Below are 22383 nucleotides of genomic sequence, written 5' to 3'. Positions count from 1 at the left end.
AGTGGACATTTCCTGTCATGTTCCTGACCTTAGTGGGAAAGCTTTTCCCCATTTAGGATGATATTAGCTGTGCGTCTTTCATATATGGCCTTTATGATGTTGAGGTATGTTTTTATTCTCACTTTCTTGAGAGTTTGTATCAAGAACGGGTACTGTATTTTGTCAAGTGCTTTTTCTGCATCCATTGAGAGGATCATGTGGTTCTTATCCTTTCTTTTAATAGTGTGATGTATCATGCTGATTGATTTGCAGATATTGAACCACATCTGCAGCCGAGGAATAAATCCCACTTGAATGTGGTGAATGATTCTTTTAATGTATTGGATTTGATTTGCTAGTATCTTGTTGAGAAGTTTTGCATCCATGTCCATCAGGCATATTCGTCTGTAATTCTCCTTTAAAAATATTTTTTTTAGTGTGATTGCAAAAAATTGTGTGTACAAAGACAGTTGATACTTAAAATTTTTTTTTAATGTTTACTTATTTTTGAAGGAGAGACAGAGCTTGAGCAGGGAGGGGCAGAGAAAGAGGGGGACACAGAATCCAAGCAGGCTCCAGGCTCTGAGCTGTCAGCACAGAGCCCGACGTGAGGCTCCAACCCACAAACTGTGAGACCATGACTTGAGGTGAAGTTGGATGCTTCTCTGACTGAGCTACCCAGGTGCACTATCTCCTTTTTAGTGGGGTCTTCGTCTGTTTTTGGAATCAAGGTAATGCTGGCCTCATAGAATGAATTTGGAAGTTTTCCTTCCATTTCTATTTTTTTGGAACAGCTTCAAAAGAATAGTATTAACTCTTCTTTAGATATTTGGTAGAATTCCGCTGAGAAGCCATTTGGCCCTGGATTCTTATTTGTTGGGAGATTTTTGATTACTTGTTTTGCATCTGTTCAAATTTTCTGTTTCTTCCTATTTCAGTTTTGGTAGTTTATATGTTTCTCAGAATTTATCCATTTCTTTCATATTTCCCGATTTGTTGGTATATAATTACTCATAATGTTCTCTTATTTTTTTAAAAATTTTTTAATGTTTTATTTGTTATTTATTTTGGTTAAGTCGGCCACTTAACCAACTGAGCCACCCAGGCACCCCAGTGTTCTCTTATTATTGTTTGTATTTCTGTGGTATTGGTTGTGATCTTTCCTCCTTCATTCATGATTTTATTTATTTGGGTCCTTTCCTTTTTCTTTTTGATTATTCTGGCTAAGGATTTGTCACTTTTGTTATTTGTTTCAAAGAACCAGTTCCTAGTTTCATTGATCTGGTTTTTGTTTTTTACTTTTTTTAATATTTGTTTATTTTTGAGGGAGAGAGAGAGAGAGACAGAGAGACAGAGAGAAAGAGACTGAGACTGAGACAGAATGCAAGTGGGGGATGGGCAGACAGAGAGGGAGACACAAAATCCGAAGCAGGCTCCAGGCTCTGAGCTGTTAGCCCACAGCCTGACCTGGGGCTCGAACCCATGATCCGTGAGATCATGACCTGAGCTGAAGTCAGACATTTAACTGACTCACATTTTTTTTTTTTTTTAATTTCAGTATCATTGATTTCTGCTATTTTTTCTTTTCTGCTGGTTTTGGGCTTTATTAGCTCTTTTTTTTTCCAGTTTTTTTTAGGTATTGGGTTAGGTTGTTTATTTGAAACATTTCTTCCTTCTTTAGGAAAGCCTGGATTGCTATATACTTCCCTCTTATGACTGCCCTTGCTGCATTCCAGATGTTTTAAACTGTTATGTCTTCATTTTCATTGGCTTCCATGTCCTTTTTTATGTCTTAATTTCTTGGTTAACGAATTCATTCTTTAGTAGGATGTTCTTTAATCTCTAAGTATTTGTGGTGTTTCAAATTGTTTCTTATGGTTGATTTCAAGTTCCATAGTGTTGTGTTCTGAAAATATGCATGGTATATAGTCCCAATCTTTTTGTACTTGTTTAGGGCTGATTTTTTGACCCAGTATGTGATGCATTCTGGAGAATATTCCATGTGCACTTAGAAGAATGTGTGTTCTGCTGCTTTAGGATGAAATTTTCTGAATATATCTGTTAAGTCCATGCAGTCTAGTGTGTCATTCAAAGCCATTGTTTCCTTATTGATTTTCTGCTTAGATGATCTGTCCATGGTTGTATGTGGGGTGTTAAGGTCTCCTATAATTATTGTATTATTATCTTTGAGTTCCTCTATGTTTGTGATTAACTGATTTGTATATTCAGGTACTTCAAAATTGGAGGTATAAATATTTAAAATGGTTAGGTCTTCTTGGTGGATAGACCCCTTAATAATGGTATAATGCCCTTCTTCATCTTTTGTTACAGTCTTTGTTTTAAAATCTAGTTTGTCTGATGTAAGTATAGCTACTCTGGCTTTCTTTTGACGTTCATTAGCATTGTAGATAGTTCTCCATCCCCTGCTTTGAATCTGCAGGTGTCTTTAGGTCTAAAATGAGTCTCTTGTAGACAGGATATAGATGGGTTTTTTTTAATCCATTCTGATACCCTTATGTCTTTTTATTGGAACCTTTAGTCCATTTACAAATTTGAGTGACTACTGAAAGATACAAATTTAGTGTCATTGTGTAGCCTGCAGATTTGGTGTTTCTGGTGATGTTCTCTGGTCCTCTCTAGTCTTTGTCGCTTTTGGTCTATTTTGTTTTGTTTATGTTTTCTCCATTCAAAGAGTCCCCCTTAAAGTTTCTCGTAAAGCTAGGTTAGTGGTCACAAACTCCTTTGGTTTTTGCTAGTCTGGGACACTCTTTATCTCTCCTTCTATTTTGAATGACAGCCTTGCTGGATAAAGAATTTTTGGCTGTGCATGGTTTTGCAATTCAGCATGTTGAATATATCCTACCACTCCTTTCTGGCCTGCCAAGTTTCTGTGGAAAGATCTGCTGCATACCTAATCTGTCTTTCCTTATATGCTAAAGGAAAGGAAAGGAAATCTGTCTTTCCTTGTATGCTTGGTGCTTTCACAATTTTTTCCTTGTGTGTGTATTGTGTGATTTGACTATGGTATGTCTTGGTGATGGTTGGTTTTTGTTGAATCTAATGGGAATTCTGTGTTCTTCTTGGAATTTGATGTCTGTGTCCTTCCCCAGATTAGAAAAGTTTTTAGCTATAATTTGCTCACATTAATCTTAGGCCCTTTTTTCTCATTCTTCATCTTCTGGGACTTCTGTGATACAAATGTTATTTCTCTTTAATAAGTCACTGAGTTCTCTAAGTCTTGTATTGTGATCTTTTGCCTTTGTTTTCATCTTTTTTTTTCCTGCTTCATTATTTTCCATAATTTTGTCTTCTAGCTCACTGATTCACTGCTCTCCTTTGTCCATCCTTGCTGTCATGGCACCCATTCAAGATTGCATCTCAGTATAGCATTTTTAATTTTGGCCTGACTAGATTTTATTTCTTTTATCTCTGCAGAAAGGGATCCTCTGCTATCTTCCATGGTTTTTTCAACCCTAGCTAGTATTTTTATAATTGTGGGTTTGAATTTTAATTCAGACATCTTAATTATATCTGTGTTGATTAAATCCATGCCATTATTTCTTCCTGTTCTTTCTTTTTGGGTGAATTACTCTGTCCTGTCATTTTGTAGGAAGAAAAAAATTAATAAAATAAAAATTTTTTAAATTAAAAACAAAACCAAATCAAATAAAGGAAGCTAGATCCTAGGTGTGTTTCAGGCTGCTTGTTGAGAGAAGCTTCACAGAAAAGAGAAAAAAGAGAAAGGGGAAAAAACAAGTTTAAAAATTTTTAATTAAAAAATTTTTTTAAATTTATTTTTGAGAAAGAGAGCATGAGCAGGGGAGGGACAGAGAGGGGGACAGGAGATTTGATGTGGGCTCCATGCTGAGAGCAGCATTCTCAATGCGGGGCTCAAACTCATGAACAGCGAGATCATGACCTGAGCTGAAGTTGGACATATAACAAACTCAGCCACCCAGGAGCTCCCCCCAAAATTTTTTAAATAATGAAATGAAATAAAATAAAATAAAATAAAATAAAATAAAATAAAATAAAATAAAATAAAATAGTATAAAATAATATAAAAGAAATTAGCTCTTCCTGTACCTAAGAAAAGGAAAAGAAAAAGATAATATAAGTAAAAACAGAGACAAAGAAAATGAACAAATGAACAAGCAAACGGAATGAGATCCAAATGAAGTTTCATCCAGTTTACCATAGAGCAAACTTTGTAACACACTGTAGTCTGTACACTAAGCAGATGGAAAGGATTTGTGCTGGTCTTTGAGGGCTGTGCCTAAACGGTGCAGGTGGGCAGGGTTTGGTTTAACAGCTCTATTCTCTGCTTGGTAGCCCTGCTTATTAGCTCACTGGGGTCGATTCCTGTGTGTGCATGTGCGCGTTTGTAAAGGTGAAATGGCTTCAACTAGCTCTGTAGTCTTTGGCGCATGAATTTCGTGCCCTCACAGACATGTGATCAAACACCTCTCCTCTGTCTCAGGCTTCTGTCTGCTTCCTGCCTTTACCCGGTCTGTGTCCAAGGTGTCTGCTTACCAGGTGGCTCCTTCCTCCAGAGTTTTATCTCAGATGGGGCTGTGTTTCAAAACCCCAAACTTCAGAGTTCCTCATATATTGGACCTGCGCTGATTCTCTGGGAGAGGGTCTTGAGCAATGACTGGGTGCCAGCTTGTCTGTGAAAACATTCACAAGATCACATAGTAGCACAGGGTATTGTCTTTCTCCCCATCTAAAATATAGGAAAAGCTTGTCTCCAGTGTTTAGCCTCGCCTTTATCATACAGTAGATGTTGCGTAGATATTTGACAGTGATTCAAAGGACAGAGGGGGATTATATACAAACGTGTTAAAAGATCAGAACAAGTACTCCAAATTCATATTCTGTTATAGTCTAGATGTGAAATGATTAAAGCTTGATTTTTAGGACATTGGCTGTGAAATAATTAAACCTGGAAATATTATGTAGTGAAATACATTAATTAAACCTGGAAGTATTACATAGGAAATACATTATTTAAAACTGGAAATATTACATAGGAAATACTGACAGTATTTGCTGATGGATTAGGGGCGAAGGTGATAGGGAAGAAGGAGGAGATGAGAATAACTTTGAGGTTGCTTGGTTGGGGACTAGGAGGTTGATGTACCTTTGACTAATCAATTAGTGTTTGAGTGCTATGAGGCAATATACTGATGTTAATTCACAATGTGGTTTTTGGTCTCTAAAGAGAAACTAAGAAGCACAAACCAGTATTTCACGTTTATACTCGTGAAAGCCCTTGCTTTCTCTATCTGCAGAGTCAAAGCAAGTTATTCATTAGCAGATTTTAAACTTGCACTAGGGATTGTTTTTATCGGTAATGCCTGAATGTGTACTGTTTAATAGTATTTGAAAAATACCCTAATAATCTCACTCAAAAATCATAAAAATTGCATTAACATCTACAGTTTGGAGGTAATGGAGAGGGTGTGACAGATTTGGAATCAAATTGTAAATAGTGTGTATGAACTTAAGAGAGAATGTGAAAAGTGGTAGAAGAGCAGAAAGCTTTCTGTTTTCTTTAAGGATCTGTTTTTCTTTCTTTTAATTACTCCTTATTGTAAAACTTCAAAGAACAGAGAAATACAAGGGGGAAAACATACATTCTCCTTTCTAAAGCATGGGGTGGCATACTTTTTTAAAGGGCCATATAGTAAATATTCTAGGCATTGCAGAGCATATGGTCTGCCACTACTACTCAACTTACTGTAGAGTTATGATGTGAGAACAGCTATAGTTAATAAGTGGGCATGGCTTTGTTCCAATAAAACTTTATTAACAAAAACTGTTGGCAGGCAGATTTAGTTCGTGGCCCTGTTTTGATGACTTCATTCTAGATAAATGGCAGTTTGGTGTATTTTCCTTCGTATTTTCCCCAAACTCACATTGTACATAATATTTTAATTTTATTTTCTCACTTAACAATATGTTATGGGAAACATTTTGTTGTCAATTCAGAAGAATCTATTCTTATAGGTTTGCATATTTTGGTTCTTTTAGGTTTTCACTTTTGTAAGCAATTTTTTAGTGAAATTCCTTTTACATACAAGTTTTTCTACACTTGTGGGAAAATGTTGATATGGCAGTTTACTAGGAGTGTAATCACTGCTTTGTATCAAAGTCTATGCATATTTTATTGACATTTTGACTAAAATATTGCTATAAAGACATGTACCCTGGTACCTGCTTATAGATATGCCATCGTTGATGACTATTGTTGGGTCTAACTTTTGTAGACAGGTATTGTCTAGGTGCAGTTTATTCACGTCTGCTATTATACTGAAAAAGTAATCCTAGCTACCTACCCAACCTTTCTTTCCAGTTCCTTTTTAAAAAAAGTTTATTTAATTTGACAGAGAGAAAGAGAGGGCATGTGTGGGTGAGAGTGGGGGAAGGGCAGAGAGAGAGAGTGGGAGGAGAGAGAGAATCTCAAGTTAGCAGCACAGAGCCTCACGCAGGGCTTGAGACCCTTGAGACCATGACCTGAACTGAAATCAAGAGTTAGACGCTTAACTGAGCCACCCAGGTGCCCCTCCAGTTCCTTTTAAAGAAAGAAGTTTAGAAGACGTATACATAACAAACATGTTCCCAGAATCATCTCACTTATATATGAGATGAATCATTCTGTTAGCATTCATGGTAGGTAAAGTGGTCTTGTGGTAGCATTCATCAGAATGGGTCAGTTGTTTATATATCCAAAGTATTTTGCTGGGAGGTTTAGAACTGTGTTATCATTACTAAAGTTCCATATGAGTCATTACATGTAGAGGTCTTAAGTAGCACCGAAGTTAACCATCTCTTAAACTCTTGCTTTCTAATAGCATAGATGAGGTGTTTTTTTTTCTTTGTTTGTTTTGTTTTTTTGAGTTTTATTTATTTACTCTGAGAGGGAGAGAGAAAACATGAGCAGGGGAGGGGCAATGAAAGGAGAGAGGGAGAATCCTAAACAGGCACCCCGGTGTCAGTGTGGAGCCTGACTTGGGCTCAAACTCCTGAACTGTGAGATAATGACCTGAACCTAAATCAAAAGTCAGATGCTTAACCAACTGAGCCACCCAGGTGCCCCTCATAACATAGATGAGTTTTAAAAACTTTTCTTACCCAAGATGATTCATATAGTATACTTGAGTACTTTTTCATATAATATTCTTTTGTACTTTTGCCCGACATTGTTAGTGAAATTTATTTTGTTATGTATAAAATTAGTTGGTTCTTTCTGATACTGATCTGTATTTTATTATATGAATATTTTATTTAAAAAAATTTTACTCTTACTGGCATTCTCAGTAGTTGCTATTGTTGGCTATTATAAATAAAGTTGCTATAAACGTTTTTTTATATGTTTTATGATGATGAGAATCCCTGTTACTTAATTTCCTTGCCAACATTTGAAAATACCATTTTTTAAAAAATATAGTGATTCTGGTGGGATGTAGTATAGCTTATAGTTTTATTTGTATTTCCCTGATGACTGGTAATCTTGAACACCTTTTCATGAATTTACTTGCCTTTTGGAAATCTTTTGTGAAGAGCTTATTCGTGTACTTTGCTCATTTTTAAAAATTATGATTATTGCCTTTTCCTTATTTGTAAGTATTTTTGTATATTTAAGAATATAAGTTCCTTGTGGACTGTAAGTATTACAAATGTATTCTCCTTTTCTAAAGTTTGCCTTTTAATTTTCTTAATAGTGGCCTTCATAAGCACAGATCTTTAATTTTAAAGAAGTCCAGTTTTTCAGTATTTTTCTTCATGTTGTATTTTATGGTTTTTCAAGAAATCTTTAAGTAATGAAGATACTATTTTATGTGATCTTATGAAAGCTTCTAGAAGTGTTTAGGATTTGTCTATGACCCTTTTGGAATTCATTTGTTTGTTATGATCTGAGATAGAAGTCATGGTTAGTTTTATGTGATTGATTGATTCAGACCTAATTATTGAAAAATTCCATCTTCTTCCTCCTTATTACAAAAGTAACTCTGTCTTAAATCTGGGTCTGTTTCTGGATATTCTCTTCTGATTCATTGGTCTGTTCATCTGTGTTTGCCCCACTACTACACTGTCTTCATACATCAATATAATAGGTCCTAATATTTGGTGGTATTAGTCTTCTGTTATGATTATGATTATTTTCCCTCCTCTTTCCTCCTCCTCTTCAAGAATGTCTCAGCTATTCTTTGTTCTTTACATTTTTGTGTAACTGTTAGAATGAACTTGTCAGATTCTGCAGAAGACCTGCTAGAATTTTGACTGGGATTTGTGTAGCTATACAACTATACAACTATATATGACTTTGTGTAGAATTCATATCTTTACAGTATTGAGCCTTTAACTTTCATGAACATTGCATAGTCCTTTAATTTCTTTAAGCGTTCTTTAACGTCTCTTAGCATTCTTTTTGTTTGTATACACAATTATATCACATTTGGTTAGTTCTTACATCTTTTGATGATTTTTAATGCTTTTCAAAATAGTATTTAAAAATTACTTTGACTTTTGGGTAACTATTAAATAGAGTATAGTTTATTTTTGTATATTTTGTATATCACTTGTAGTGATCTAGATCACTTCAATCTAGTAATCTTTCTGACCTCAGTTATTAATTTTAATTGTTGATATTTTGGAGTTTTTGAAAGAACCAACTTTTTAATTTGTTGATTTTCTAAAGTGCATTTTTATTTGATATATTTTTAATTTCTCTTCTTTGTTATTTTATTTTCAATATATTGAATTTTCTGTGATGTGTTTCTCATTTTTTCAGTTTTGTACTTAGGTAATTTATTTTCAGAGTTTCTTCCGTGTTTTGAATTTATTTAGTGTATCAATCTAGTGTATAAATTTATTTAGTGTATACATTTCTCTCCAAGCATTGATTTAGCAAAATCCCACATGTTGTTTGTTTGTTTGTTTGTTTATTTAAATTTACATTCAAATTAGTTAGCATATAGTGCAGTAATGATTTCAGTAGTAGATTCTTAGTGCCCCTTACCCATTTAGACCATCCCCCCTCCCACAACCCCTCTAGTAACCCTCTGTTTGTTCTCCATATTTATGAGTCTCTTCTGTTTCGTCCCCCTCCCTGTTTTTATATTGTTTTTGTTTCCCTTCCCTTATGTTCATCTGTTTTGTCTCTTAAAGTCCTCATATGAGTGAAGTCATATGATTTTTGTCTTTCTCTGACTAATTTCACTTAGCATAATACCCTCCAGTTCCATCCAAGTAGTTGCAAATGGCAAGATTTCATTCTTTTTGATTGCCGAGTAATACTCCTTTGTATATATATATATATATATACCACATCTTCTTTACCCATTCATCCATCGATGGACATGTGGGCTCTTTAATACTTTGGCTATTGTTGATAGTGCTGCTATAAACATGGGGGGTGCATGTGTCCCTTCGAAACAGCACACCTGTATCCTGTGGATAAATGCCTAGTAGTTCAATTGCTGGGTCATAGGGTAGTTCTATTTTTAGTTTTTTGAGGAACCTCCATATTGTTTTCCAGAGTGGCTGCACCAGCTTGCATTGCCACCACCAATGCAATAGAGATCCTCTTTCTCCGCATTTTCGCCAACATCTGTTGTTGCCTGAGTTGTTAATGTTAGCCATTCTGACAGGTGTGAGGTGGTATTCTCATTGTGGTTTTGATTTGTATTTCCCTGATGATGAGTGATGTTGAGCATGTTTTCATGTGTCAGTTGGCCATCTGGATGTCTTCTTTGGAGAAGTGTCTACTCATGTCTTTTGCTCTTTTCTTCACTGGATTCTTTGTTTTTTGGGTGTTGAGTTTGATAAGTTCTTTATAGATTTTGGATACTAACCCTTTATCTGATATGTCATTTGCAAATATCTTCTCCCATCCTGTTGGTTGCCTTTTAGTTTTGCTGATTGTTTCCTTTGCTGTGCAGAAGCCTTTTATTTTGATGATGTCCCCATAGTTCATTTTTGCTTTTGTTTCCCTTGCCTCTGGAGACATGTTGAGTAAGAAGTTGCTGCGGCCAAGATCAAAGAGGTTTTTGCCTGCTTTCCTCTCAAAGATTTTGATGGCTTCCTGTCTTACATTGAGGTCTTTCATCCATTTTGAGTTTATTTTTGTGTATGGTGTAAGAAAGTGGTCCAGGTTCAATGTTCTGCATGTCCAGTTTTCCCAGCACCACTTGCTGAAGAGACTGTCTTTATTCCATTGGATATTCTTTCCTGCTTTGTCAAAGATTAGTTGGTCATACGTTTGTGGGTCCATTTCTGGGTTCTCTATTCTGTTCCATTGATCTGAGTGTCTGTTATTGTGCCAGTACCATACTGTCTTGATGATTACAGCTTTGTAGTATAGCTTGAAGTCTGGGATTGTGATGCCTCCTGCTTTGTTTTGTTTTGTTTTTTTCAAGATTGCTTTGGCTGTTTGGGGTCTTTTCTGGTTCCATATAAGTTTTAGGATTGTTCTAGATCTTTGAAGAATGAATGCTGGTGTTATTTTGATAGGTATTGCATGGAATATGTAGATTGCTTTGGATGGTATCGACATTTTAACAATATTTGTTCTTAATCCCACATGTTTTAATTTGTTGTTTTCATTATCTTTTATTTCAAAGTATTTTCTAATTTCCATTGTCATGTTTTCTTTGGTGCATGGGTTATTTAGCAGTGTATTCCTTTGTTTTTCAAATATTGATGGGAAGAAATGTTATCATGTATTGCTGTGTCAACAGTATTAGCAGAATTTGGCCTTAAAGCAACAAACATTTATTATCTCATAGTCTGTGTTGGTTAGGACTCTGGGCATGGCTTGTCTGGCCCCTCTGCTTCAGATTCTCTTAAAAGGTTAAGGTATTTTTGGGCTGCAGTCTCATTTGATATTTGACTGGGGAAGTGTTTTCTTCTAAGTTTATCTGGTTGTTGGCAGGATTGAGTTCTTTGTGAGTTGCTGCGACTGATTTCCAGTTCCTTGCTGATGGTTGTCTGAGGGCTGCACTGAGTTTCTTGCTACATGAGCTACTTCATAGAGTAGCTGTAACATGGCAGAATTCATGAGCTATGCCATCAGGATGAGGAGTCAGTAAGAAGAGTCTGCTAGTAAGATGAAAATTTGAATCATACTTAATATAATAATGGAAATGATATGTCTTCAGTGTTTCCATGTTTTACTGCTTTGAGGCATGCCATAGCTCCTTTACAAAATCTAATTGAGAGGATTACATAAGGCTGAAGATATCAGAAAGCTGGGAAAGTTGGAGGCCATCCTAGAGTTTTTGCACAGAATGTTCTATTTTATTTTTTCTAGATTGGTTCTATTGTGTCAGAGAACATACTCTGTATGATTTCTTCCTTTGAAATTCATTATAGATTTCTTTGTCACCCCACATTTTGTCTGTTTGTGTATATGATCCATATTTAAATGATAAGAATATTCATTCTTCATTTAGTGGATGTATGTGAAAAATCTGTCCGTTTCATCAGGGTTTGTAATAACATTGTTAAAATATGGTGTGGCTTTATATCTTTTATAGCTAGTAGTATATCATATTCTTGGGAACATACAAATTTAGAATCTCAAAGTTATGATTTTCTGTCTAGATCATTCATCTTATCATTTGAAGTATCTATTTATCTCAAATAAAATTTCTTAAAGCAATCTTTTTTTTATGTATATTTTTTAAATGTTTATTTTTGAGGGGGGTGGGGAGAGGCTAAGAGAGAGGAGGACATAGGATCTGAAGCTGGCTCTGCATTGACAGCAGAAAGCCCTATGTGTGGCTCATATTCAAGAATTGTAAGGTTGTTATCTGAGCTGAGGTCGGACACTCAAGTGATTAACTACCCAGGCACCCCTATCTTTTTCTTATATTAATAAAGATATATAATCTTCTTCCACACTTTTTTTTATTATTTATCTTTTCTGAAAAAATGACTTTCAACATTTGTGCAACCTTTTAGTGAAATTGTGTTACAGTTTAATGATATGACATACTTAAAATCTACTTGACAGTAATTGTATCATTAAATCTGCTTTCTATATATTCCTGATGTATTTAGGTTAAAGCTTATCCTCTTATTGTCTGTCCTTTTATTTGCTGTATGTTTTGCATGTTCCTTTTTTCTTTTTTTCCTTTCTTTTGAGCTAAATTTGTTTTTTCAATTTGTTTTTTTCCTATTAGCATATTGGTTGTTAATTATTTTAGATATCTTTAGTGGTTACCCAGATTGAAACATGGTTATTAGAGTTGTTAACATCTTAAATAAATTGGTTCTTTCACCAATTCATGGATAATTAAAGAACATTACAACACTAATTCCTTTTAATTTGTCTTGTTTTGAGTGCTATTAAATATTTTAACATAATGGTATTTTTGAATTTTAGAAGTTATTCTGATTGGTGTAAACATTCAGTATTCTTTTTAGATTAACCCATGTTGAGTTTTTCTTTTTTCTTTTTTAAAAATTTTAAAAATGTTTTTATGTATTTTTTAGAGAGAGAGAGAGAGAGAGAGAGAGAGAGGGAGGGAGCACGCACACAAGAGCATTAGTGGGGAAGGGGCAGAGAGATACTAGGAGACACAGATTCTGAAGCATGCTCCAGGCTCTAAAGTAACTGTGAGATCATGATCTGAGTGGAAGTTGGACATTTAACCAACTAAGCCACCCAAGTGCCCCTGTTTTGTTTTTTACTGCCTTGTGTTACATCCATCTGATATTATTTACCTTCTGTCTGAAAAACAACGTTTAATGTGGGAGTGACCCATTTGTCTAGTGACAATTTCTGTCTGTTTTGCCATTAAATATGCTTATTTTGCTTTTGCATAAGAGGAAACATTTTTTCCCCTATCCTCTTAGGTTCTTTCGTTGAGGGCCTGTGAATCAAACTGACAAAAGACAAATTGATAAGAGAAAAGATGAGTTTTTTAAATTCATGTATGTTGGAGAGAATTCATAGAAAAATGTGACTCAAGAAAGAGGTTATATTATATTTTGAGGTTTTAGGAAGAAGGGCACTTAGGGAAAAACAAATAACTTTTAGGAAAGATAAATGGACCCTTAGGAGATAGGATAGTTTTGTGACAATGTCCTTTTAGGCAATTCCCTATCCACGTGCTGACTTTTTAAGTTTCTAGATAATAAGAGTCATTCTTCCCTGGTTGCACAACTTCAGTCTTCATTGGAAGGATTTGTGACAGTTGAATTCTTTTGGTAGTCTGTGCTTCTAGGCAGGTAAGGGGAGTTCAGAAAATAGACTCTTCACGTGGTATATTCTAGGTACTTTCACTTTTATTATTAAAAGATGGTTTCTGGATATGGAATTCTTAGCTGCCATTTTGATTTGGCATCTGAAAGAGGTCATTGCATTCTTATTTGTCTTCCATCAGTCTTCATGCTCTTTTGAAACCAAGTAGGTGTCCTTACCTGTTCTGCTTTTTCTCTCCCTCTGTCTGCTATTAAGATTTTTTTCCTGGGGCGCCTGGGTGGCGCAGTCGGTTAAGCGTCCGACTTCAGCCAGGTCACGATCTCGCGGTCCGTGAGTTCGAGCCCCGCGTCAGGCTCTGGGCTGATGGCTCGGAGCCTGGAGCCTGTTTCCGATTCTGTGTCTCCCTCTCTCTCTGCCCCTCCCCCGTTCATGCTCTGTCTCTCTCTGTCCCAAAAATAAATAAAAAAAAACGTTGAAAAAAAAATTTAAAAAAAAAAAAGATTTTTTTCCTTTGACAATTTTATTATGATACGAATAGATGTAGTACTCTTTGATCCTGTTTGGAGGTTGTAGCACTTCAGTGTATGGCTTAATAGTTCTTTCCCCAGTTTTCTTTTTCTTTCTTTCTTTTTTTTTGTTAAGCTATTTATTTATTTTGAAAGAGACAGAGACAGCATAAGTGGAGGAGGGGCAGAGAGAGAGGGAGAGAGAGAATTCCAAGCAGGCTCTGTACTCTCAGCACAGAGTCTGATGTGGGGCTCTAACCCACAAAACTGTGAGATCATAACCTGAGATGAAACCAAGAGTCGGATGCCTGACTGACTAAGCCACCCATGTGCCCCTTCCCTAGTTTTCAAAAAATGTTGCCTAGTATCTCTTCAAATATTGCTCGTTTTGCACTATTTGACTTCTTTCTTTACTCCAGATACACTTATGTTAGACCTTTTTGCCTTGGTCTGTATGTCTGTTATTTATTTTGTCAAGTTTTCATTATTTTTCTTACCATGCTTCTGTTTAGTTGTCATTGGCCTATTCTTTGGTTAAGTACTTCTTTGAGTTTAGTAAATTGGTAAATCTGTTCTTAATTTCATGTTTGTTTTGTTCAGTGGTTTAAGTTTCTAGTCTCTACTGGAGTTCTTTTTCTTAGAATCTGTTGTCCTGAACCATAACTACGTTTATTTTGGTGTTTAATGTTTTTACAGTTTTTTTTTAATTTACTTTTTAGAGAGAGAGTGAGCAAGCATGAGCACAGGCCAGGGAGGGGCAGAGAGAGAGAGGGAGACACAGAATCTGTAGCAGGCTCCAGAGTCTGAGCTGACAGCACAGAGCCCAATGCGGGGCTCGAACCCACAAACTGAAATCATTACCTGAGCTGAAGTCGGACGCTTAGCTGACTGAGCCACCCAGGTGCCCCTATTTCAGTGTTTAGATATGAAATTTTAGTATCTTGATTTTCTGAGTTGACTTCTATTTGTTTTTCCTTCATTTATTGTTGGTTACTTGGTGATTGTTGGAAATTATATTTAAAATGGCAGGGGTAAATATAAGTCTCTAAGTGATGATATCTTTCTCTAGAGATTTCCTTTTGATTTCTGATTAGCAGTTAAATTAGGTACTGATTATGTTAATTTAAGACTGACCTGATTCAAGATGGAGTTTTTTGGGTTTTTTGTTTGTTTGTTTTTTGGGAGAGCACACCTGGGGAGGGGGTGGGGGAGGGGGATAGAGGATCTGAAGTGGGCTCTAGGCTGACAGGCTGACAGCAGTGAGCCTGATATGAGGCTTGAATTCACAAACCATGAGATCATGCCCTCGGTCAAGTCAGGCCCTCAACCACCTGAGCTACCCAGGTGCCCCAAGGCTGGAGTTTTTCAATCTTTGTGAGAGTTTGCCCTATTTCCAGTTTGCCTGGAATTTAGTTCTCATGCATTGGTATTTCTATTTCTTTTTCTCCTCACCTTATGAGATTCTGAAATTTTTGTTTAGCGTTTTGGCTCCCACTTATGTATAAATCAGTATAGTGTTGTTTGAGAGTCTGTTTTAGTGTTTTTAAAGACTGGTCTATTTTCTGTTTCCTATGGTATACTTATGTTCCTTCTGTAAGCCTGGATAATCTACTAGGATCCTTCTGCCTTGACAGGTCATAACATTTAATTTTTGTCTCTGTAGCTCTGTAAGACTGATAAATCTGTTTAGCTTCTCTAGTTCCACCTGTGGAAAGTAAATGGTTCAGTGAAAAAAATCATGCTGAATGTCTTCTGTGTGCTTTCTTCTCTAGGATCTTGGCTCCTTACTTTGTGGCTGCCTTGTAAATTCTCCAATACCTTTAAAAAGATTAAAACACAAATTTGATACGGTATTTTTAGTTGTTTTTCTTGGATAGCTAGTTGGATAAAAGCTATTCTGGTTTTGCCAGAAGGGTAACTTTTGTTGCTATATCCTTTAATTATTTAGTGTGAAGTAATGGTACTTCATTGGGTATGATGACAGAAGAGGAGTATAAACATTCTTCTCCACATAGCAAGATACATCAACTTTGAGCAGTGAACCATCATATGTCTTAAGTATGTACACATTTACTTATTTGACAATATTAATCTCTTTATAGGTTGCTTAGTCAAACAATGAAGGATCATCTAGTAAGAGTAGCAAATGAAGCTGAATTTATCCTGAGCAGGCAACGAGCAGAGGATATTCACAGACATGCAGAATTTGAGGTAGGTTAAACATGTGGTTGGTGTGAGCAAATTGCCATTTCTAATGGTAATCATGGGAAACTGCATCGGTAAGATGGTCTAAGCAAACATATATCATCAAAAAATTAAAAATTAATTTTCGAGAGTCTTGGGGGATTCTGGGAAGATACTACAAGTCTCCATAGCCCTCTGGTCTCAACTCCTTTTTTTCCCACAAGTTGCTCACGGCAGCTTCTGTGTTTGGTTGACCTCATCTTAACCATGTGAGCAGGTTTTGGCTCTGGTAGTTTTCCAATAAAGTGAGTTAGGGAAGGACTTTTGCCCTCTCTGGGCAAGGCAGAGCTAGTTAACCAGAAATGACAACCAAGCAGAAATAAAAACTGCTATGGTGGAGATAAGATCTTCCAGGTTCTAGGGAGAAGCTGAAATGCAGAGGCATGAAGTTTCTTTTACCCTGGAGGTTTTTGACCATGCTGCTCTTTGTAAATGAGGAAATGAACATACAGCTTTCTTTGTGAGTCTTCACGGGGGGAACAAGTGACAGACTCATCGTGAGACTGCTGCTTTTCTTGGCAGTTGCTTCTGAACACATGTAACAAATGTGAATTCATAGAGGAAATTAATGGTGTTGTGGTATATAAATTACCAAAATGTACACCTAAGGTGAAGTAGAAGATTTGGCAAGAACATTTGCTAAGAGTTAGAAAAAAGTTTAAAAAGCACCATCTGGGTGTTTTGGAAAGTGTTAAGAGCAGGTAATTCAAATGTTGCTTATATTCTTCTGATGCATTAAAAACAATGCACTCCCACGACATGTTACACAACTGTCACAACATGAAGGAGATACTGGAAAAATAAATTCTAGGAGACCAATTTCATTTAAGAATATGAGTACAAAGTTTTAACTAAAACTTGAACCAACAATTTAACAACATAATGAAAAAATCATGTACTGTGACCAGTTAGAATTTACTTGCGCAATCCAAAGAGTGTTTAATATTAAGATACTTACCTATGAAATAAATTATATCAATAAATTATAGAAAAATCATATGAAGGTATCAATAAATGTAGAAATAAGTATATGATAAATTTTAGCAGCCAACCCTAAGAAAACTCTGAGAAAAAAATATATTTGGTAAAAGTCTGAATATGATAAAGACTTTACTGAACATCATTTTAAATGGTGAAATCATTTTTATTAAAATCAGGAAAAAAAGTGTGATAGCTACTATCATCATTATTTACCATTTTTTGATGTTTTGGTGCTAATGCTATGATCCAGGAAAAACTAAGAGATTCTTGAACACTTTTTTATCAGAATCAACAGGGACTTTGGTAAAATTATTGGATATGATAAATATGTAAAAAAATTAGTATCATTTCTTTGATGACTAGTAAGCAGTAGTCACTAAGAATGGAAATCAGTAGTATGATCTGTTTATAGTTAAGATAAAAATAATGTTGGGGTGCCTGGGTGGCTCAGTTGATTGAGCATCCAACTTTGGCTCAGGTCATGATCTCGAGGTTCATGAGTTTGAGCCCCATGTCATGCTCTGTGCTGACAGCTTGGAGCCTGGAGCCTGCTTTGATTCTGTGTTTCCCTCTTTTTCTGCCCCTCTCCCACTCATGCTCTGTCTCTCTCTCTCCCTCAAAAATATAAATAAACATAAAAAAATTTTAAGATAAAAATAATGTTTTGGGTCAGTTTCTATAAGAATGCACATATAACTATTTGAAACAAATATAAAAGCTTAATAGTAAACAAAATGTAAACTACTGGAAAGTCATTCTATGCTGGGTTGTACATGTTGCTCTGTGTGTGTTTATGTGTGAGAGACAGAGCTAGAGAATCATTCTTTTATTTTGAAATAAATTGATACTAATAGAAAAATTGTAAGAGTAATACAAAAATTCCTGTTTACCATTCTCCTGGATTCTGTGATGCTTAAAATTGTGTTATATTTGCATTTCTCCCACTTTTTCTTTGTTTTTATGAATTTGAGAGCAGGTTGAATTTGTAGTAATCTTCTGTTTCTAATTCCTTCAGTGAGAATTTCCTACGTCCATTCTCTGGTTTAATTCATATAGTTCTGTACATTCTACATAGATATCAAATCAGAAACGTAACATTCGTTATAACACTAATCTACAGACCTTACTCATGTCTTCTCAGTTGTCTCCATAATGTCCTTTATAGTCAAAAGTAGAAAATTTTAGTGACACAAAAATGTCAGTTTTTCTCAAATATGTAAATTCAATACAATATGCATTAGCATACCATTCATCAGGAAAACAGCGGAGTAATTTGGAACTTAAATATCCCTTTAAAAATATCCAAATATCCAATTCATATGGGAAAATAAATGGTTTAACATATCTGTAAGAATTACGAAAAAAGAGTTTTGAACTTGCCTTTTGAGATAAACAGTACTTATTGATACTATAAAAGATAGCATATACAAAAAAATCTCCTCTATGGAATAATGAAAAAAAGGATGAAAGATGACATAGTATATATTTTAGGAAAATATTTGGAAAACTGGAAAAGTGGATCTAAGGCATATGAGAGAATTTTCTAATTAAGACTGTCACTTAGAAAGTATAAAAGTAAGGGGCACTTGGGTTGCTCACTTGGTTAAGCATCTGACTTCAGCTCAGGTCATGATCTCACTGTGAGTTCGAGCCCTGCGTTGGTCTCTGTGCTGATAGCTTAGAGAGCCTGGAGTCTGCTTTGGATTCTGTGTCTCCCTTTCTCTCTGCCCTCCCCCACCCATGCTCTGTCTCTCTCTCTCTCTCTCCCAAAAATAAATTTAAAAAAATAAAAAAAAAAAAAGGAAAGTATAAAAGTGCACATCTATTACTACACATTATATTAAACTGAGGAAAGATGCCAGCAGCATGTGAATACATCATGGAACATGGGAAGAATGATATGTTTACTCTATTAATAATTTTTATGAAATGATGAAAGAAAAGTAACCCAGAGACATATACTCAGAGGATTTGAATAGGAATTGCACTGAAGAATGTAAGTAACCAGTAACATATTGGTTACTTATAACCAATTAACATATAAAATATTAATTAAAAAAACTTCTAAGGAAATATAAATTACAGAAATCATGATTTTTCATTTCTCTACACTTAGTAAAAAGTGATAAGTAAATAGAGTGATGTACTGCTGAAGGAGATAGGGGAGATGGGCAGTAGTATTTGTGTATATTTTTAGTGGAAATGCACATTTTAAGTGTTATTATAAGACAGTATAGTATGGTCATATGTATTTTGATAATTACACACACACACAAATACTCATTTACCCAGTAATCCTATTGGGTCAATATATCTTTTGGAAATAAAAGTACTAGTATATAAGGATATACATACTAGGCTGTTTATTGCAGCATTGCATGTAAACTTTAACAAAGTTAAAACTGAGGAAAAAGGGAAAGAAATGTTTCCATAACAACAACAAAAAAGCCACAGTACTTTCTTAAAGAACAGGTCAATAAATTATGAAAAGATTAAATGGTTGATGGCTCATTTTTTAAAAATGAGCTTTATTCATGTCATTGTTTTTTAAATTGCATTTCAATTCACAACCTGTTATGAAAGCTGAGGGCATTCGTCCTCTTATATTTTTTCCATTGTTTTTGTCTTTACCTCCCAATTTTTAAAGTTCTACTTTAATTTTCATATTGTCCAAATATATAACATTCATGTTTTCTAATCACAATTCTAATATTACTTAAGTGATTGAAAATATTTAAGTGATTTCAATACTCCCCTTTATTAGTCACAATTTCTTAATTACAGGCTCTTTCTTCAGACTCATTTCTTAATTGGCTAGTTTTCATCACTTTTTTTCCCCACAAGGATTCACTTTCTCTGTAAACTGAAAACTTTTTCATGTTTAAGAACATTTGCTTGCTGTCTTTTTATTTTATTTTTTAAGTTTATTTATTTATTTTGAGAGAGAGAGGGAGAGACAGAATCCCAAGCAGTCTCCATGCTATGAGAGCCTAATGTGGGTCTAGAACCCACACACTGTGAGATCATGACCTGAGCTAAGATCAAGAGTCACGTGCTCAACCAACTGAGCCTCCCAGGTGTCTTTATATTTGAATGACTTCTTGATGAGTTTTATATTCTTGGTTAACCCTTGCGTTTCTTTAGAACTTTGTAGACATTCCTTCTTTGTCTTCTAGCTTTAAATGTTCTTTCAGAGAAGTTTGAGGCCAGTCTGATATTATCCGTATCAATTATTTCCTTCTCTTCTGTCTGAGATTTCTTTATTTGCCCATGAAATTCCTTTCCTTAACAGCAGCGTGGCTCAATATTGAATACCTATTCATCCTGTCTTCCTAGAATATGGTCTTTTGTTATTATTTGCAAATTTATATTTTTCCTTCAGTTTTTCAAATTAAATGTTTTCTATTTTATTTTTTTCTTTAGCAACGAGATTTATGTTAGATATTTCTTTTTGTGTTTCATGTCAGTTCCTTGTTCTTTTACTTTCTTTGATCTTTTGCCATCAGTAATTAAATTTTTAGTGTTACATATTGTCCTTGATATTTGTAGTTTATTTGTCTGTAATGATAATGTTTTATTCTTTGTTTTATTTTGGTCTTCAGCTTTTCTCTTTATCTTATTCACTTATTTTAACCTTGTGTGTGTTTCAGTTATATTTTTGTTACGTTGTTCATTAGAAGAAAATAATCATGGAGTATTTCCTTTTCCTTTTTGTTATATTCTCTTAGGATTCATTGTTATTTGTATAGAATCTTCCAGTTTTATGTAAATATTTTATTATTTAGCTTGTGTTTTTATTCATTGATTGGTGATATATGTCTGCATCACTGCAATGCTTTTAGTTTTCATCTTGTTCATGCTTAGAATGTCTTGCCCAGACAGATATTTAGACAGGTCTAAACCAACAGAATGTCATAATGACTTCTTCCCTTCTGTCCACTGTATGTAATGCTAATTTTTCCCCTCTCTGAGCTACAGTTTGATTTTTGCAATGTGATATTTGCCCAGTATTGTATCACTTACCATAAAGATATGGAGGGAGCTCTTTGAAATAGATTAGGAGGCTTTTTTTTTTTTAAGTTTATTTATTTTGGGAGACAGGGTGGGGAAGGGCAGAGAAAGAATCCCAAGCAGTCTTTGTGCCCTTAATGCAGAGTCCTACATGGGGCTCAATCCCATGAACCATGAGATCATGACCTGAGCCAAAATCAAGAGATGGACACTTAACTGACTAAGCCACCCAGGTGTCCTGAGGAGGCTTTTTTAGCACACCCAAGTTTTGCTTTCTTTTGTAAGATTTTACGTATCTTTTGCCAAGTTTGTTCCAGCTTATTAGAAGCTATGGAAAAATCTCATCAGGGAAAAATGTGTTTAGGTTTTGAATCATTATCCATCATTTCAGAGAGTAATCTTGAGTCTCCTTCTGTCCTGGGAAATTAGCGCTACTTTTTGCTTCCTTGCTTCACCTATTTTTGCCATGTAGGTTTCTCCAGCATCTTCAATTAGAAGATGCAGAGAATGATGATACCTGCTCAGTTTCTTTGTCTCCATATATGAAGACACTAAAAAAAATTCTTGGAATTTTGTCAACTTAACATTATTGCTTTCAGCACATGAGACATGGTTAAGAACTAAACTTTGCTGCACCCTTAGTTCTAGTTCCAGTATGTTTATTATGTTCATGGCAACCAATTATTTAATGTTTGGTGCTTTACGTTACGTTTCTTTTGTTGTTTAGTTATTTTAATTAATTTTTTTTGTTCAAAAAATTTTCTTTGTTTGCTAGTATTTTAAGAATTGAAATTTTTTTCAATTCTTTTCAATTAAGAATTGAAAAGAAAAAAAAATTTAATTGCCTATTCAACCTACCATCCTAACCTGGAACTTATCTCTTAATGTCCTTTCTAATTGCTTATGGAGAAGTTACTTTGTAACTCTGGGTTGAGCTTGTAGTTCATTCTTTTAATTCTTTGTTGTTGTTGTTGTTGTTGTTGTTTGAATTCTTGATGATGGTGGTGGTGTTATATGTGTTCTTATGTGCATGAATGAGAGAGAATGAGGAAGGAGAAAACATACGGAATTGAAAAGAGTAAAAATACTTATAAAACATTGTGCTTTGCAAAAGATTAAACTGATTTGATGCAGTGTGTGTGTCCATGCTTGTGTGTATGCCCACAGTTCAGATGAAGGATAATGGTGACAACAGTAGCTAATACTGCCTGAGTCCTTAAGTTGTGTGAGGAACTCTTATGGGTGCTTTGTAAGTTTTAACTAATTTAATCCTTACAGTAAAGCCCTGAGGTAGAACTATGATATCTCACTTTATGAATGAGGAAACAGCATAAAAGAAGATAACCCAGAGTTAAAAGTAGAATCCAGATATAGGTAATTTATCTCTTAATCTGAAATCTATGTATTTGGTTCACATTATAGAATGTGTAAATAGAATTTAATCTT

At 34.9% G+C, this 22383-nt stretch overlaps 1 protein-coding gene across 5 annotated transcripts in view; it reads left to right on the top strand.

Annotated features, from left to right (window-relative positions):
* Nucleotides 1-22383, top strand: part of LRBA (LPS responsive beige-like anchor protein) — a 785855-nt gene that overhangs the window by 309969 nt on the left and 453503 nt on the right. For all 5 annotated transcript variants that reach the window (XM_049632267.1, XM_049632266.1, XM_049632264.1 and 2 more), the window contains one exon: nucleotides 15804-15912. In XM_049632267.1, the coding sequence (XP_049488224.1) occupies nucleotides 15804-15912 (109 nt within the window). The remainder of the gene's footprint in view (nucleotides 1-15803; nucleotides 15913-22383) is intronic.

This window comes from Panthera uncia, chromosome B1 (genome assembly GCF_023721935.1).
Source record: "Panthera uncia isolate 11264 chromosome B1, Puncia_PCG_1.0, whole genome shotgun sequence".
NCBI lineage: Eukaryota > Metazoa > Chordata > Mammalia > Carnivora > Felidae > Panthera > Panthera uncia.
The sequence above is the reverse complement of the archived record's forward strand: the minus strand, read 5'-3'. Positions and strand labels throughout refer to the sequence as shown.